The sequence below is a fragment of the Crocuta crocuta genome, unplaced genomic scaffold, assembly GCF_008692635.1.
Source record: "Crocuta crocuta isolate KB4526 unplaced genomic scaffold, BGI_CrCroc_1.0 scaffold331, whole genome shotgun sequence".
In the NCBI taxonomy this organism is placed as follows: domain Eukaryota; kingdom Metazoa; phylum Chordata; class Mammalia; order Carnivora; family Hyaenidae; genus Crocuta; species Crocuta crocuta.
Genome location: NW_027531015.1, coordinates 920,304 through 938,968, shown reverse-complemented (window position 1 = coordinate 938,968; position 18,665 = coordinate 920,304). Strand labels below are relative to the sequence as shown.

Below are 18,665 nucleotides of genomic sequence, written 5' to 3'. Positions count from 1 at the left end.
GAGCATTTAGTCCATTTACATTCAGTGTTATTATTGAAAATAGGGGTTTAGAGTCATTGTGTTCTTTGTAGGATTCATGCTTGTGGTGGTGTCTCGGGTACCTTGAGTTCCTTGAAACATTTCCCTCATAGAGTTCCCCTTAGGATTTCTTGTATGGTTGGTTTAGTGGTGACAAATTCTTTCAATTTTTGTTTATTTGGGAAGACTTTTATCTCTCCTATTCTGAATGATAAGCTTGCTGGATAGAGGATTCTTGGCTGCCTATTTTTTCTGTTCATCACATTGAAGATATCCTGCCATTCATTTCTGGCTTGCCAAGTATCAGTAGATAGGTCTGTAACCACTCTGATAGGTTTCCCTTTGTATGTTAGGGCCCTTTTCTCCGTAGCTGCTTTCTAACTTCTCTCTTTGTTCTTCTCTATTTTGCCAATTTCACTATGATATGTTGTATAGAAGATCGATTCAAGTTACATCTGAGGGAAGTTCTCCTTGCCTCTTGGATCAATGTCTCTTTCCTTCCCCAGATAAGGGAAGTTCTCTGCTATAATTTGTTCAAGGACTCCTTCAGTGCCTTTTCCTCTTTCTTCCTCTTCTGGAATTCCTATGATATGGATATTGTTCTTTTGATTGTATGACCTAGCTCTTTAACTCTCCTTTCATGTTCCTGGATCAGTTTTTCTCTCTTTTTCTCAGCTTCCTCTTTTTCTATAATTGTCTTTTTTTTTTTTAATGTTTTTATTTATTTCTGAGGGGNATTCTGAATGATAAGCTTGCTGGATAGAGGATTCTTGGCTGCCTATTTTTTCTGTTCATCACATTGAAGATATCCTGCCATTCATTTCTGGCTTGCCAAGTATCAGTAGATAGGTCTGTAACCACTCTGATAGGTTTCCCTTTGTATGTTAGGGCCCTTTTCTCCGTAGCTGCTTTCTAACTTCTCTCTTTGTTCTTCTCTATTTTGCCAATTTCACTATGATATGTTGTATAGAAGATCGATTCAAGTTACATCTGAGGGAAGTTCTCCTTGCCTCTTGGATCAATGTCTCTTTCCTTCCCCAGATAAGGGAAGTTCTCTGCTATAATTTGTTCAAGGACTCCTTCAGTGCCTTTTCCTCTTTCTTCCTCTTCTGGAATTCCTATGATATGGATATTGTTCTTTTGATTGTATGACCTAGCTCTTTAACTCTCCTTTCATGTTCCTGGATCAGTTTTTCTCTCTTTTTCTCAGCTTCCTCTTTTTCTATAATTGTCTTTTTTTTTTTTTAATGTTTTTATTTATTTCTGAGGGGAGGAAGAGAGAGAGAGAGAGAGAGAGAGAGAGAATGAGCAGGGGAGGGTCAGAGAGAGGGAGATACAGAATCTGAAGCAAGCTCCAGGCTCCGAGCTAGCAGTCAGCTCAGATCCTGACACGAGGCTTGAACCCATGAACCGTGAGATCATGACATGAGCCATAGTCCGATGCTTAACTGAATGAGCCACCCAGGCGCCCCTATAATTGTGTCTTCTAATTCACCTATTCTCTTCTCTGCCTCATCAATCTTTGCATTGGACGCCTCCATTTTATTATGCACCTCATTTATAGCACTTTTTTAATTCATCACAACTATTTTTAAGCTCCATAGTCTTTATAGCTATAGTCTCTCTGATATCTTCCATACCTTTTTCAATCCCAGCGATTAATTTTATGACTATTGTTCTAAATTTTTTTCAGTTATGTTGTTTATATCTGTTTTGAGCAGTTCTTTAGCTGTCATTTCCTCCTGGAATTTCTTTAGAGGAGGGTTCTTTCATTTCATCATTGTGGCTAGCTTTCTGTCTCTTGTTAGTTATAAAAGCTTGTTATGCACTTTGTACCTGTGAGTACTGCTGTATTAAAGAAGGCTCTTTGACTGTCTAGGGCCTCTCCATTCAGGAACTGTTCTTTGAATGGTGTCTCTTGGTCTCTCTTGTTGAGACTTTTATCTTATTTCCCTACTCTTAGTGGTATTTTGGACTCTCCCCCATGTGCAAAAATATGGAACACTTCACGAATTTGCGTGTTATCCTTGCACAGGGGCCATGCTAATCTTCTGTTTATCATTCCAATTTTAGTATATGTGCTGCCAAAGCAAGCACCTGATTTTTGTTTATGAGAGATCTGAGCACTAATGGAAATGTGTAAAGTTGCTTTACTCTGAAACTAAGGGGCACTAAGAGACTTTTTCCATTGGCGTCATCTCCAATCCTCTTTGCCTCCATTGTGTAGCAGCAACTCTATTTTCCCCAGTGATTAGAATTAGTCACTATAGCCACACCTTTTTATTACTTCAGCCAGTTCATACCTGCAAATCCAAGTAACTGGGTGGCAGCCTCAGATTCTAATTTAATAAAAACACTGTTTCTAGTGGAAACATTAATCCCTTGGATAGTAAGAGCTCTTGACACAGAATTGGACAGAAAGCATAAATTTTGAAGGAGCTTGTTATGTATAATAGTGAGAGGTGATACTTCCTCTTTTAACGTTCAGTTACTGGACCCATGTATTCTGTTTGTGAGAGATATATTGTGAGATATGATCACCAGTTTAGAATATCTGCTGCTTCCTATAGGGCAGCATCCCAGCCATATCTTGCTCAAAATAAGGAATTACTGAATCTTTAGTAAGCTATTTCACTGTTACAAGTATAGCTGCATGTGGGGAGTGATAAAACTAGTGAAAACCATCGGCATCAACTTTTTTTCACTGTAAGGTAGGTTTTACTTTTATTCTAATAGAAAACCATAATAGTAAAAAATAATTATTTAGACAAAAGCATATTACTATTCATGTTTGATGCTTAAGATTATTAAATATCTACTTCCTCCTTTCCAAAGGCTGGAATTCATTGAGAGACACAGATATCAGAGATATGGAAGTTTAAAAAAAGCTTTATTGCTTGAAGAATCTATATTGTAAAGTGTAGCACAGCTGTGTGGCCAAATGGGGTTGCTAATACTGTCTAAATACACAAACTTATTCTATCAATGGAAGCTGGAGAAATTCAGCTTGCCCCTTACAGCATGCACAAGAGAGGAAATCAGAAGTGCATCCTTGCAGGCAGATTGACTTTAATAGGTGAAAAGAGAGGAAAGGGGTAAGCTTTTTTTCTTGCCTCCAGAGCATAACACAGATTAAGTAACTTCTGGGAAGGAGTAAACAATGTATTGGGAGAAAAAGTAGGTTATTATTCTGATGGAAGTTCCTCATAATGGACATTAAAGCCAGGGAAAACGAGCTTATTAAAGAGAATTCTAAAACTTGTATGGGACCAGAAAAAACCCCAAATAGGCAAAGTAATTTTGAAAAAGAAAACCAGTGCTGAGGCATCACAATTCTGAACTTCAAGCTGAATTACAAAGCTGTAATCATCAAGACAGTATGGTACTGGCACAAAAATAGACACATAGGTCAATGCAACAGAATACAGAACCCAGAAATGAACCCACAAGTGTTTGGTCAATTAATGTTCAATGAAACAGTAAAGAAGGAAGTTGCATTCAGTTCTCATGGATGACTTTCAGGGTTTCAAGACTTGAGTGAAGAAAGTAACTATGGAAGTGGTGAAAATAGCAAGAGAACTAGAATTAGTAGAGTCTGAAGATGTGACTGAATTGCTACAGTCTCACTATAAAACTTGAATGGATGAGGAATTTCTTCTTATGGATGAGGAAAGAAAGTTTCTTGAGAAAGAATATACTCTTGGTGAAGATGCTGTGAAGATTGCTGAAATGACAGCAATTAAATTAGATTATTACATAAACTTAGTTGGTAAAACAGTACCAGTATTTGAGAGGATCGACCAGTTTTAACTTAAGTTCTTGCAGTGGGCAAAATGCTACCAAACATTATCGTGTGCTACAGAGAAATCATTTGTGAAAACAAGAGTCAATCGATGTGGCAAACTTCATTGTTGTGTTATTAAAGAAACTGCCACAATTAAAAAAAAATTGCCATTGCCACCCCAACCTTCAGTCACCACTGCCTTGATTAGTCAGCAACCATCAACATCAAGGCAAGACCCTCCACCAGTCAAAAAGATTAAAACTTGTTAAGGTTTGTTCATATTTTAGACATAATGCTATTGCACACTTCCTATACTACAGAATAGTGCAAACATAATTTTTATATGCACTGGGAAACCAGACTTTTAACTTGCTTTATTGCGATCCTTGCTATATTGTGGTGGTCAGAAACCAAACCTGCCCTTTCTGAGATAATGCTTATAGTTTTGTATGCTTTTGTGTTTGTCTGTCACATACCATTATGGGCTTTTTGAAACTGAATTCAGAGCCTTTCCTGACCTGAAGTTGCTTGACTCCGGCCTGCACAGGTTAAAGCAGATAAAAATTCACAAAACTTGAATTTACTATTTTTATTATTATTCTGCCTTGCCATCTAACACTTTTGGGTAAGAATACTATACTCCTGAGATTCTGAATTGAAAAACAAAAGAGATTCTCAACGGACTTTGGAACATGTGCTGGTGACACAAGGAGATGAATATCTAGCTGTCACGCAGAGGGCACAAGCATTCTGGGTATGGCATTGTCAGTTATCAAAGAAAATGATCATAATACATAGGTAACCAGGTTTACTCCAGTTAACTTTAGAAGACACCATTCTATGATAAAGATGGAGAAACTTGTAAAGCAGTTCTCTTTTGTGTGGCCCATGGACTGAGGCCACTCCGTGAATTGTTACTGTTCTGTTACTGTTATTTTGAAATTCTTTATGTTACTGTTATTTTGAAATTCTTTAGGAATCAGTAGAAAACACTTCAGTCTCATAATAAAATTGATTCTGATAATTAAAATTAGAGCTTACTGTATTTTATATGTATTACTTTGGTAGTTTAGATTGGTACTTCATATTTAGATTTGGTGTTTCACATTGGTAATTTAAAAAAGTTGTTCTTGGGGCGCCTGGGTGGCTTAGTCAGTTAATCGTCCGACTTTTGCTTAGGTCATGATCTCGCGGTTCGTGGGTTTGAGCCCCGCGTCAGGCTCTGTGCTGACTGCCAGCTCAGAGCCTGGAGCCTATTTCAGAGTCTGTGTCTCCCTCTCTCTCTCTGACCCTCCCCTGCTCACGCTGTCTCTCTCTCTCTCCTATAAATAAATAAAAATATTTAAAAAAATAAAAATAAAAAAATTGTTCTTTACTACAGTTTGTAGTCACAGCTGTAAAGATTTTGTTAAATGTTACTGGAATTTCATAGAAAACCTGGATGTATCATGTGATTTTCTGGAATAGAAAAAGATAATAATTTTGATAGACTAGAAACTTTGTAATCTACATAGCTGGATGCATCTTGCTTTCTTCATTTAAGAATATTAGACAAACATCATCCTTATTTTTTTTTACAGTTGCATAGTATCCTACCAAATGGGTCTGCCATATTTTTTTAACCTGTCTTTTGTTGAATGGATATTTGAATTGTTTCTAACCTCTTATTACAAATAATAATGCAAAAAATATTCTTATGTAATTCACACACATTAAGGTACATACTGTATTCAGAAGGCAAAGATTATATGCCTTTGTGATTTTCATAGCTGTTGCCTAATTGTTCTCCATGGGGGTTGTTCCCATTTACATTCCTACCACCAATACACATAGCTTTGTCCGGTGGAGCCACAGAAATTTTGAAGTTACAGATTTAAATTGCCCTCTTCTTTAAAAAAAATTTTTTTAAAGATCTGATTTAAATTCCAGTTAACATACAGTGTAATATTAGTTTCAGGTGTATGTACAGTGTGGTGATTCAGCACTTCCATACAACACCTGTTGCTCATCACACGTGTACTCCTTAATCCCCATCACCTATTTCACCAAGCCCCCTGCCCACTTACCCTCTGGTAACCCTGTTTGTTCTCTTTAGTTAAGAGTCCTTCTCTTCGGGTGCCTGAGTAGCTCATTCAGTTAAAGCTCAGGTCATATCACTATTTGTGAGATCTAGCCCGCATTTGTTTCCATAATTTGACAAATAATTTATGGCTGTTTCTGTAATTTGGCTCTTGTAGATAATGCTGCTGTAAACATCAGGGTGTATGTATACCTTTGAATTAGTATTTTTGTATTCTTTGGATGAATACCTAGGAGATTGCTGGATTATAAGATAGTTCTATTTTTAACTTTTTGAGGAAACTTCATGCTTTTTCTAGAGTGAATGTACCAGTTTGCATTCCTACCAACAGTGCAAGAGGGTTCCCTTTTTTCCACATCCTCACCAACACCTGTTGTTTCGTGTGTTGTTGATTTTAGCTTTCTGACAGGTGTGAGATGATATCTCATTGTAGTTTTGATTTGTATTTCCCTGATGATGAGTGATGTTGAGCATCTTTTCATGTGTCTGTTGGCCATCTGTATATCTTTGGAAAAATGTCTATTGAGCGCTACTCATTTTTTAATTGGATTATTGTTTTTTGGGTGTTGAGTTGTAGAAGTTCCTTTATAGATTTTGGGTAATAACCCTTTATCAGATATGTCATTTGCAAATATCTTCTCCCATTTCGTAGGTTGCCTTTTGTTTCACTGTGCAGAAACTTTTTATTTTAATGAAGTCTCAGTAGTTGTTTCCCTGGCCTCAAGAGGCATATCTAGAAAGAAGTTGGTATAGCCAATGTCAAATAGGTTACTGCCTGTGTTCTCCTCCAGGATTTTTATGGTTTCATGTTTTTATCACAGTAAAACGTTATTCCAATCAGTGCTAGAATATGAGTAAGTTTATACTTAGTTCATTTTTTTTTAGTAATCTCATATTTCAGTAATATATAATGCCATGGGAAAATTTTAACATTTATATTTAACTAGCATACTGTTTCTTTGAAGCAGAGAATAAATACCTGGAGTAGAAGTAAGGAACTAATTTCTTTAATTTTTAGTTGCTTTGTTTTATGAAGTAACTTTCTGGCAGTATTATCTTATACACTAGATCCATAGTAGACATAGAATTTGCTTCTCTGGTAAATCTGACCAGTAAAAATTATGTACATGTAGCCCCCAACTGTAGGGGTGATGCAGAGAACTGGCAGATGATCGAAGATGGTCTAGCAGAAAGAATATGAAATTATGACTCTAGACACTAGGCTTTTAGTTGTTACTAAATTGCTGTGTGACAGTAGATAGTTCTTAATTCCCCTACCAACACTTGTGTGTGTGTGTGTGTGTGTGTATGCTCTTGGCTCTTCAGTAATTTATTATTATTTTTTAATCTGTGAGATAATTCCTTACCTACCTAATGCAAGAGTCTGCATCAGGGGCTTTTTTTGAGCAGTTTTCTAGCTCTAGGATTTACTCTTTATCCAACCTTTAAACTGACTGTACTACCTTGGCTAGATTTCAAACCTGAGTTGTGGGGGGGAAAAAACCCCAAAACATAATGGTGTAATGATAATTGATTATAGCTACTTTTGAATGTTACTTTAGATTTTTCTAGTCTTTTAAAAACCTTATTATACTTCTACATGTATATTATATATATATATATGTATATGTATATATCTTCATATACACAAAAGGATACATATAGGGTGCATGTTGTGGCTCCATTAAGCGTCTAACATTGGTTCAGGTCATTATCTCAAGGTTTTTAAGTTTGAGCCCCACCATGGGCTCTGTGCTGACAGCTCAGAGCCTGGAGCCTGCTTTGGATTATGTGTCTCCAGTTCTGTCTGTCCCTCTCCAGCTAATGCTCTCTCTTTCAAAAATGAATGTTAAAAAAATTGTTAAAAAGTTTTTTTAAAAAAGGATACATATAAATTTATACATAAATACAGTACTGAGAACAAACAGCTGTGTATTCACCACTAGTTTAAGAAATAGAGGGGNACGAACTGTGAGATCATGACCTGAGCCGAAGTCGGACGCTTAACCGACTGAGCCACCCAGGTGCCCCTAAACATCCAACTCTTGATTTCAGTTCAGGTCAACATCTCATGGGTTTGTGGGACTGAGCCCCAGGTCAGGCTCTGTGCTTACAGGGCAGAGCCTGCTTGGGATTCTCTCTCTTAAATAAATAAACTTAAAAAAAAAAAAAAAAATAGAAAGAAGCAGAATAATAAGGCATGCCTAGGTGGCTCAGCTGGTTGAGCATCTGACTCTCAATTTTGATTCCGGTCATGATCTTACGGTTTGTGGGACTGAGCCTCGCATCAGGTTCTGTGCTGACAGCATGGAGCCTGCTTAGGATTCTCTCTCTCCCTCTCCCTCTGCCCCTTCCCTGCTCCCACGTGTGTGCCTTGCTCTCAAAATGAATAAATAAATATATAGAATATCTAATATTCCTGAAGCCTCTGCTGTGCCTCTTCCTGACTGCATCCTCCTTGAGCTAATCTTTATAAAGATTTCATTTAGTAAGAATTAATCATTTTCTATGAAAACAGGATAGACATCTATCAATTATAAAAATAAGCTATCAGAAGACCCAAAAACTACAGAGTGAAACCAATTTTTGTGACTTTATTACAATAGTTACAAACAATATTTTAGTGGTATTTAATCATATCACAATTACTCAAACTATATACAAATAGGTATTTATACAAGACTGCATTTTAAAAAAAGAAAAAGCAATTAATGACCAAAAAAAATCACATTATCAGCAAGATTTTTCCTAAAAGTTATGGCCAGTATCAAAGGAAATTCACAGTTACTCTGAAAATATTTAAAGATGGAGGAATCATATTGCACATAATACAATTATAAACTCTACCAAGCAGATTTATATATTTCAATCTAGTTTTTCACAAAATTTACATTATCATGCAATACTTCACTGTATACAGAATGCTGTTACTATAATAAACAGATCAACTTACAAACTTTCAATATAATGGCCACAAAATTAGAATTATCTTGTTATATTGGAAATAATTTTACTATACAAAAAGAAAAAACACTCCAGTGTAATAAAACTTAACGGACACAATCATAATTTATTCACAGATGAGTTACTTTTTAGTGTTCTTCTTTGTCTTTTCCTTTCTTTTCCTTTTCATCCTGTAGTGCAGTACCAAGTTTTTTAATAAGAACTGAGAGAACCTTGTCAAGTGGGTCCATGACTCCTCTTTGAAGCCATTTAGGAATCGTAGTCCTGGCATGATGGAAGCCCAATTTTTGAAGAATATAATCAACACCTACTGGATCAATCTTTCTTCCAGTCCAAGAAATTAATCTAAAATTATAAATAATAGTTATTTTGGAGTACAGTGCCCTAACAGTCCTGAAGGTAGGTTCAAGAGCGTCACTAAACCTCCATAATATGCTCAGTACAAAATATTCTCAGTAGGTGGATTTGAGTAATCTAAGCTACAATTCCTGGGTTTACTATAATAGCATTCAAAAAATGTGATTGTAAGTATCCTTGAAAGCCTATATACACAGCAGTGGACTAAGTGAATTTCATCCGGATTTAGGCCTCTTAAGCTGCAGGGTCACCGTAACATTTAGAGAACATCTGGTTCATTCTAAAAGATGTTAACTTGACAGGAGGAATCCTTTTACACGGTGTACAGGTAAAATTTATGACACTGTACACTTAAAGCACCTTACATGCTTTGTCAATTTTATCTCAAAACTGAGAGTGAAATATGTGGCATATGGTGGGGGGGAGGCTAAAATTTATTGTTTGCTATGGGCTAAACATGTCTGAAGGACACATTTTTTCCCTTTTTTCTTATTCCTGGTATTTCCTTCCTTATAGAGGAATAGTCAATTGTGAAACACTACTGGCCTTTCTCTGCTCCCTTATTGATGATTTATCTGATTGGCAAGTTGACAGAGGAACTGGATAGTGTAGTTTAGTGCTCTCTTCCCTACCTTAAAAGCCACTCATTTTGGTCTGTCCCTTCATGCAATAGGTTTCTCAAGGACAGGCCCCTAAATAGGTTAGCCCAAGACTGTTTATGGCTGCCTGTAGCTAGGTGAGTTCACAGAGCTGCCAACTGCACAACTCTGGTGTACACCTTGCCTCCACCTTGAGTTCTCCATCACGAAGGCACTGTAGGTAAGTCCAAACTTGGAGTTTGTAGTATAAAGCCATTGTTGCCAGACAACCGAACCATATTCTCTGTTATTAGCTTTATCAGTATTAAAACTGCGCTTTTGATTTGCAGCTTCTGAACTTGGGTAGGGAAAAGGAGAGTGTTAAGGATTGATCTGCTAAAAATCTAATAGTTATAAGCGTTTTGCTTTAATTAACTCATTTAACCATTGTTAACAACTCTATAAGGTAGATAATAGTGTTTACTAAATTGTTCATATGAAGCAACTGAGGCTGAAATAGGTTAGATCCTTTGGCCAGGATCATTTACTTACTATGCTATCTATAAACTTGGACTTAGAGCCAGGTTTACACATATTTATGGTAAATTTAACTTTTTAAGCTCATTTTATATTAAAAGATATTTAATTTCATCGTAGATTTACAAATACAAATTTTCTAAGTAGTTTTCTGCATTAGAACCTCTGCAGTATTTAATTTTGTTCCCGAGCATTGACAGTTAATACTTTTCATGAGTATATGAGTATATATTAATATATGAGTATATATTAATGCCAAATTTTACTGAATACAAATTATTAACACAAAGTCACCACTTTCTGTTTTTATAAGAGTCTATTGTATAATGGATATTTTGTTAGTTTGGAATTATTTTGTGGCATAACTATGTCTAACCTTATCTAAATGAAATCTATATCATTATGCAGAAAACTGGTAGAATCTTCTTATAAAGAACTTTTTTTGATAACCATTATTCCATGATTGAGACAGTTAAAATTCAATTAACAAAGCAGATGACGGAAAGGGGAGAGTGATAGGAAGGTCATAAGTGATAATCATAAAAAAGGAAACACAATGCAAGTACCATTACCTATAGCAGCCATTATAAATGTAATTAAAACTAGAAAATACTTTTGACATTTTAATGTTTTATTTATTTCTGAGAGAGAGAGAGAGAGAAACAGTGTGAGCAGGGGAGGGTCAGATAGAGAGACGGAGACATAGAATCTGAAGCAGGCTGCAGGCTCTGAGCTGTCAGCACAGAGCCTGATGTGGGGCTTGAACCCATGAACCATGAGATCTTGACCTGAGCCAAAGTCAGACGCTCAACTGATTGAGACACCCAGACACCCCTACTTTTGACATTTAATACGAAAATAAGTTGATGTAATTGGCATCTTGATTGTATTAGAATATGACTTGGTAAATGAACCTGAATCTGACAGCATTAAATTAAACATTTCAGGGATGGTTCTATAATTGCTTAGCATGCAGACAGAAAAACTATGATACTGTAGGTTCTATTATATTGTCATGACATATGTGAGAAATTGTAATAATTCCTTAATGATGACGTGTGGCTGCTACTGTATCTTCCCAAACTAAGTAACAAAAATGTCTACTGTAGGTACCTCAAACACCTAAAATTAATATCCTGGTAAAAACATAACAGCAGTGGTGGAAGTAGAGTTATTCTCATATTTTAGTGATTAACTGGCAGAATGTCACACAGTGGAGGATGCTGAGCTATTCACAGTGTGCTTTTTTTTGCCTTGACTAGAAGCACTTTAAAAAGCAGAAAAGAGCAGAAAACATAGCCAGACGTTAGAGATGTTATAAGTAGCTAACTTCTGAAAAACTTTTTGGCAAATGATATTTAACTTGCTACATCACTTATAACCTTTTTCTCATAATAATCCTGTAGGATCTAGGTAAATATATACACCCTCTACTTACCTAAGAGTGGGTTCTAGATGCCATGTGTTGCACATAAAGTCTCTCCAGTCCACAGTAGTATAAGTGATGCTGTCTTCTCTGTCTTTGTCAGAGGAATTGTCATCATGTATAATAATTGGACTTTTTTGTCCTGGTCGAGTAGATAAAATCCGAGGTGGAAAAATGGCTATGATGAAAGTCACAGATTAATATTTCAAGTATATAATAAATTTATCTTAAATAACCCTATGAATAGAATAATTGGCTCTATTTATCATTTTAACTTATGTACTGCCAAAGTCTCATTTAATGAGATTTCTGGAAACTAGTATTTAAAAATAAGCCATAAACAAGTGCCAGTTATTGGTATTTCTTAGAGAAAGACAATATCAAAGTTAACTTGTCATATTTTTGAGGGATAGCATATATTTTACATATTATTTCTGTTCTTACCACTAATGATAAAGAATGTTGAGATTTATTTTATAGCAGCATGGGGCACTGAAATTGACAGTTAAAAGTTTCCTAAAGAATGACTGTAGGTAGACATTTTTAAATAGCTTTAAATGAGTGAACTGTATGATATATGAATGGTTTCTCAATAATGAGGAGACACAGAATCCAAAGCAGGCTCCAGGCTCTGAGCTGACACACAGAGCCCGATGTGGGGCTCGAATTCACAGGCCATGAGATCATGACTTGAGCTGAAGTCAGATGCTTAACCGACTGAGCCCCCCAGGCACCCCTAAAATATTTTTATTTATAATTAAAATCCCAGTAGATAATAACACTTGGTTACTGTAAGTCTGATAATCAAGTTCCCATTTCTTCTTTTGCACAAAATGATGTTAAACAAGTTTGTGTTTTTACTCTTAATTGAAAGATAATTTACATATATATTAGTTTCAGATGTACAACATAGTGATTCAGCAATTATACACATTTTGAAATGCTTACCACGAGAAGTGTATTACAGTATTATTGATTATATTCCCTATGCTGTACTTTTCATACCCATGACTTGCCCCTTCTTCTGTTTCCCCTATCTTCCCATTCCTCTTCCCTTTGGCAACCACTAGTTTGTTCTCAGTGAGTCTGTTTCTCTTTTTGTGTGTGTGTGTCCAACAGTTTATATTTAAAAAGAAAGGTTTTTAGAAAAAATAGGCACAGTTCATAGCAGACCAAGACCAACACAGTATTTCATAAAGTGACAAAGGTTTCATATAACTGTGAAAAAAAAAAACCTGGCAGGCTTTTATGTACAGGTTAACTAGAAAAGAATTCTGAACTTCACAGATTTAACTTGGAATATTTTTTTCCACATTAAGTTCAAATATTAAGGCAGAGAGAAAAACAGGAGGATTACAATAGTGCCTGTTATATGTTGATGCTTAAGTGAAGAGTGGATCTACTTATATAAAATATTTCCTACTAAATGGTTTCAGTCATTTAAGTTTCAATTGATGTCTCAGATTTCTTCCAGTCACCGTTACTGATTTTACTCACTGGTTTTTTTTGGCACATCTAGATTTAATAGTAATGGAACAGCAATTCAATCTAGGCTATGCTGCTTTTGCGTGGGTTTTTTTTTTTTTGATAATCTATATTCTTTGCTTAAACATTTATCATGAGGCTATCATGAAATACTGCCAGAAATATTTTAGATTTGTTCATGAAGAAAATGAAGTATTACAGGGTGACCTAAACAAATAGCATGTATTTCAAGCAATTAAAAAAATCACATCCTGGATGCCTGGGTGGCTCAGTTGGTTAAGCATCCCACTTTGGTTCAGGTCATGATCTTACAGTTCGTGAGTTCGAGCCCCACGTCAGGCTCTGTGCTGACAGCTTGGAGCCTGGAGCCTGCTTCAGATTTTGTGTCTCCCTTTCTCTCTGTCCCTCCCCTACTCACACTCTGTCTTGCTCTCTCAAAAATAAATAAACATTAAAAAAATTGTTTTAAATCACATCTATTGTTTTACCACTATATATTCCTATGTTTGTGCAATAAATACTTATTGGGTGAATAAAGACCATATATTTGGAGGGCATTCCATATCATTACATTTAAGACTATCTCATTCTTTTCAACAGCTACAGAGGATGCAATGGACTCCATAATGGAATCGATTCATTATATCCATTCTATATGGATATTAGGATCACCATATGCTTCTTAATGGACAAACATGTAAGTTTTCAGTGAGTAAACAAATGTTAGCTAGCTCACAAAAACAAAATCCCATCACTGAGGTCTAAATAATTTATTTATAAAAAGATAATGTTGTCTGCATTCTAAATAGACTTATCTACTTCCTTAATTTAGTTTTCCCAATTATGTTTATAACTCATGCTGCTTTATTATGTAGTTGTTTCTTTAGCCATTTCACTTTAACTAGCAGTATTTCCTCAAAGAAACGTTCTTTCTCTGTTTGATTCTCCTACAAGGCCTGGTAATGTACACAGCATATATGGAAATATTTTGTAAAGTAGTAAAACACCATTCAGAATGTTTTGACTGTCATGTACATAGCAGATGCTCAGTCTGTCACTTATATTTATTTCACTGATATATACAACTCATAAAAGAAGGAGATACATTCCACTCATTGTATCATTTGACCACAAAAATCCATATAAATGGCACTGACAACTGCCTTTCCTGAAGCTGGAAAGAAAGAAAAAGAATATGCTACTCACCTTTTTCTTTTTCTTTAAGGTAAGCTGACACTAAATCATGAAGGAACATGATGAGCTCAGCATCCATAGTCACACAAATGTGGTCAGTGAACTCTGTCACCACGCTGCATTCTACCTTTGGCTTCAGGTTGGCATCTGCAATGGCAAAGTTCTATAGTAAATGATTTGATGAAAGAAGTCCCTTTCTCTTCTTGTTAATAAGGGATTTTACATGGGTTCATGTAAATGAATCCATTTAAATGCAACTACAGAGAAATGAGTAGTTTTTGTATGTGATTTACAAATGATAATTTACTAAGCATTTTCCAAATATATACCATTTATTCCTCATGAAAACCCTATGAATGGAGTCCTGTTATTACCCCCCATTTTACTGAAGAGAAAGAGGCACAAATGGATTAAATCATTTGCTAGAAGTTATATAGCTGATAAGAAAATTTGACGAAGCAAATCAATTTCATTAGATTCCATTAATATTACACAAATAACACAGTAATCTGAAATTCCTTTAGAATTTTCTTAGTAACTTTAGAAACTATTTTTTCACATACCTTGTAATGAAGGTTCTTGTGGCTCCTGAACATGAATGGATTTAAATTCTAGCTGCATCCTTGGTAATGCAAAGATAGTCTCTGTTTCATGATTGTAGCTAGAACCTCCTCTGAATCCACTCAACAAACTAGAATTCTTCACTGTAGTGCTATTCTCAGTATTATTAGCATCAACATTACGAAGCAAGTTTAGCTCTACATAGATAATAATAAAGACGAAAAGAATCAAATTAAACCAATAGACATTGATAAACCTATAGCTTTCATGACAGTATCATACACAGAATTTTTATCATTTTATCAAATACACAGAATTTTTTATCATTATTTTCATCATAATGACTCACATTTTTAAAAGCAGAGCCAGAAAAAGCTTCGGCCTATTTAAATACATTTATCCATTTAAATATATTTATTATCTATTTGCTTATAGATAAAATAGTAATATGTTTATATATATGTACTGCTTTATATATATATGTATATATATAAACTGATTCTATCACTGTTCTCAAAACTGAAGCTTTATAACATGACTTTGGATAAATCTAATACATTTTGTTTTCATTTCTTAAACTTTAAAATGAATATTATTTTGGGGNGTACTGTTTTCGGGAGTAGAACCCAGTGATTCATCACTTACATAGAACACCCAGTGCTCATCCCAACAAGTGCCCTCCTTAATGCCCATCACCTGTTTAGCCCATCCACCCCCTTCCCTTCAGCAACCTTCAAATAGCCCCAACATGGTATACCAGCCCAAAAGAACTCCCTCCTCCAAAATTTCTATTGGAAGGTAGAATAGTCAACACAGAATAGTCAATACATACATAATCTTGTAATTATCCTCCTTTGTTCTCAGAACATTTTCAACAGTCTCTAATCCCTGGGGTGGCCTATTTCATAGTAACTTTTTCAATGGGGCCTAAGTCATCTTTCCAATTTTGAAAGGTCTTGACAGGTCTCAATCTAGTCACCTTTCCAATACTGATGACATAGATTGGTAAAAGCAGTACTATAAACTTGAACACGAAAACAACGAATTTTCCTGACCACATTATCACAAGATTGGTGATTCTAATCAAATGAAAAAAATCATCAAAAGTACTCCTTTTAAACAAACTTATTTCATAGGAATATTATTATTTAGTTTCATTTTATTCCAACCATACCAAACCTTAAGTTTGTGGCACTGTATTACTTAGCTGAGTAATAACTTTACCAAACCTCTACAAAATATTTTAACTATAATAAACTTCATTTATTTAAACCAACTTTATTTTGAATGTTTTCAGTTACATCTAAAATAGTGCTTAGTTTTTGAGATGTTGCACAACCAGGGTGGTCAATCAGGTACAGCATTAGTACTTACGTCATCAGGAATAAAATGAAACTGGCTTAATAAAAGAAATGAAAATTCTCCCTCTATTTAAATTCTAAACACAGACAACAGGGCTCCAAAGAGAGAAAACAAATCTCTTTAAAGAAGTAAACTTTTAACCTTCATTCCTTGTCGCTGTAACATAATTGAACCACTCTTTCACACTTGCTACTCCATGGGGTGGATTTTCATGGCGACGCCTTGTTATCTTAGTTATTGTTGCCATAGGACTTTCCAAAGCACCACATGGTTTGGTAACCATGGTGTTATGGCCCAGATGAAAATCCAACGTTTGTACAATATATGTAGAATGATCGCTAGACCCTAGAAGAAAAAAAAGGTTTCTTAATGTTAACAAGCTACATTTAGATGCAAGAAAATAGATGAGGCTTTAGACCACAGATTTAGCTAGCTCATACATAAATAAGATTGTAAAATTGAGAAGTGAGAAGAAAATCACAAATAGGTTTGCTTTCTTTTAGTTATAACTAGATTTGTCCCCAGTAAGATGATGAGCATCAACCATTTTTTCCTTCATCATTAAGAACCCACAGATTAGGAAATTAAAGCCAAAAGGAAGGCTTATCACTGTAAATAGATGTGAAAGCATAGCCTTACCCATAAAAGTTTTATAATACAGTATTGATGGACAATTTCCTTAATTATCATCTGTCTTTTATATTTTTACAAGAAAAATTTACAATCACTATTGTTTATGACTGTAGCCAGCCACCACAGCAGAAACTTTAATTGCTTAATTAAAGAAACAAAATAAGGTGGCAAGTTCAGAAATAAGTGCTGGAACATGTTATGTTCCAGACTTTATATTGACACATTGGCACTAAACTCCATGACATGTCAAGTACATGAGAACAAATAGGGTTGGACTTCAGTAATATAAGAAAAACATACAAAAGATATGAGAAAGGAAAATTATTCTGTCATTTATATTCATATCAGAAAGGTAAAAGTTAATTATAAGAAAAGGTAAAAGTTACAAATGTGTCCATTTACCATCTTCCCAGATTTTCTGAGCTTCAGTCCAAAAAGCAATATTTGGTTCTTCTAAGTGAAAAAGGGCCCAGGATTTTGAACGGAAATTTGGACCATGAAAACAAGCTAGTGTCATATGATTTCCATGTAAGCTCATTGATCCTCCAAACTGCATTCCATTTTCTGGTAATGGAATCTGAAATAAGGATATGTGGCACCCTGATACCACCTTCAACACTCCAGGCCAATGTCGATGATGGGCTGCATCAAGCACTGCAAGAAAACCAAAAACCATTTATCCTCAAGCGTCTCTCAAACATCCTGAATGGCTGGTGGGTGGCTATTCTCTACAGCTGAAGTGATGCAGGTAAGGGAAGAAAACAGTCCAATACTTGGCTAACATTAAGCAAAGCTGATAAAAATACAGTCTGGAAAAAGCTGCATAACAATAGATAGAATTAAGGAAAGTAGTAACTTGCTAATAATAATTACAACTAACATTTCTGATGATTCATGATTTACAAAGTACTTGCATGAAATTTTATACAATTCTCACAATAATTCTGTAAACTGGGTATTTCATCTAGATTCTTTTCAAATGAAACAGAAGAGGGGTTTAGTGAACCAGTGACTAGAAAACCAGAAATCAAATGCAGCTCTCCTTATTTTTTAATTCTCTTATACCCTTGCTACTCAAAAGCACTCTGAGGACCAGCAGCATCAGCATCACATGGCAGCTTATTAGAAATAGACTCTTAAGTCCACTTTGTACCTAATATATCAGAATCTTCATTTTAATGAGATCTCCAGGTGTTTCAGATGCACATTAAAGTTTGAGAAGCACTATTTATTTCTTACTTATCCCAATAATGTCCTTTCTGGCTGTTTTCCACAGCTCTCACTCTAGATCCAACCAAGGACATATATTGTATTTAGTTGGCATGTGTCTTTAGTTTCCTTTAATCTGATTCCCTAAGTCTGGTCCAACCAAGGATCATATTTAGTTTCTTTAATCTAAAACAATTCACTAAGCCTGGTTTGTTTTCCATGACAAGGACTTTTTTGAAAAATCCAGGCCAGGCATTTTGGGGAACAGCTCTCTAATTTGTAATGTGCCTGACACCAATTCTAGTGTAAAGTAAATACAGAGACTATAAGAACAAGATAAATGAAACTACAAGGAAACAATTGAAAAAAAATCTAGAAGGTAGGACATTCTGTAGGAAAACTGGCCAAGGCTCTTCAACAAGTCAGGTCATTTAAAAAAAAAAAAGGACCAAGTAGAATTAAAAGAGAATAAAGGAA

General features: G+C 35.2%; 1 protein-coding gene and 1 non-coding gene across 2 annotated transcripts in view; both read right to left on the bottom strand.

Annotated features, from left to right (window-relative positions):
• Positions 1-2,008: 2,008 nt before the first annotated feature.
• On the bottom strand, positions 2,009-2,115 carry LOC144237238 (U6 spliceosomal RNA). The gene has a single exon (XR_013336796.1). It is a non-coding gene; the product is annotated as a U6 spliceosomal RNA (small nuclear RNA).
• Positions 2,116-8,511: 6,396 nt separating this feature from the next.
• Positions 8,512-18,665, bottom strand: part of BLTP1 (bridge-like lipid transfer protein family member 1) — a 205,727-nt gene continuing 195,573 nt past the window's right edge. Inside the window, exons 82-87 of the mRNA XM_077770881.1 lie at positions 17,382-17,633; positions 16,488-16,691; positions 14,987-15,181; positions 14,436-14,570; positions 11,757-11,922; positions 8,512-9,191 (exon numbers count right to left, since the gene is read on the bottom strand). Of these exons, the coding sequence (XP_077627007.1) occupies positions 8,975-9,191; positions 11,757-11,922; positions 14,436-14,570; positions 14,987-15,181; positions 16,488-16,691; positions 17,382-17,633 (1,169 nt within the window). The 3' untranslated portion in view covers positions 8,512-8,974. The remainder of the gene's footprint in view (positions 9,192-11,756; positions 11,923-14,435; positions 14,571-14,986; positions 15,182-16,487; positions 16,692-17,381; positions 17,634-18,665) is intronic.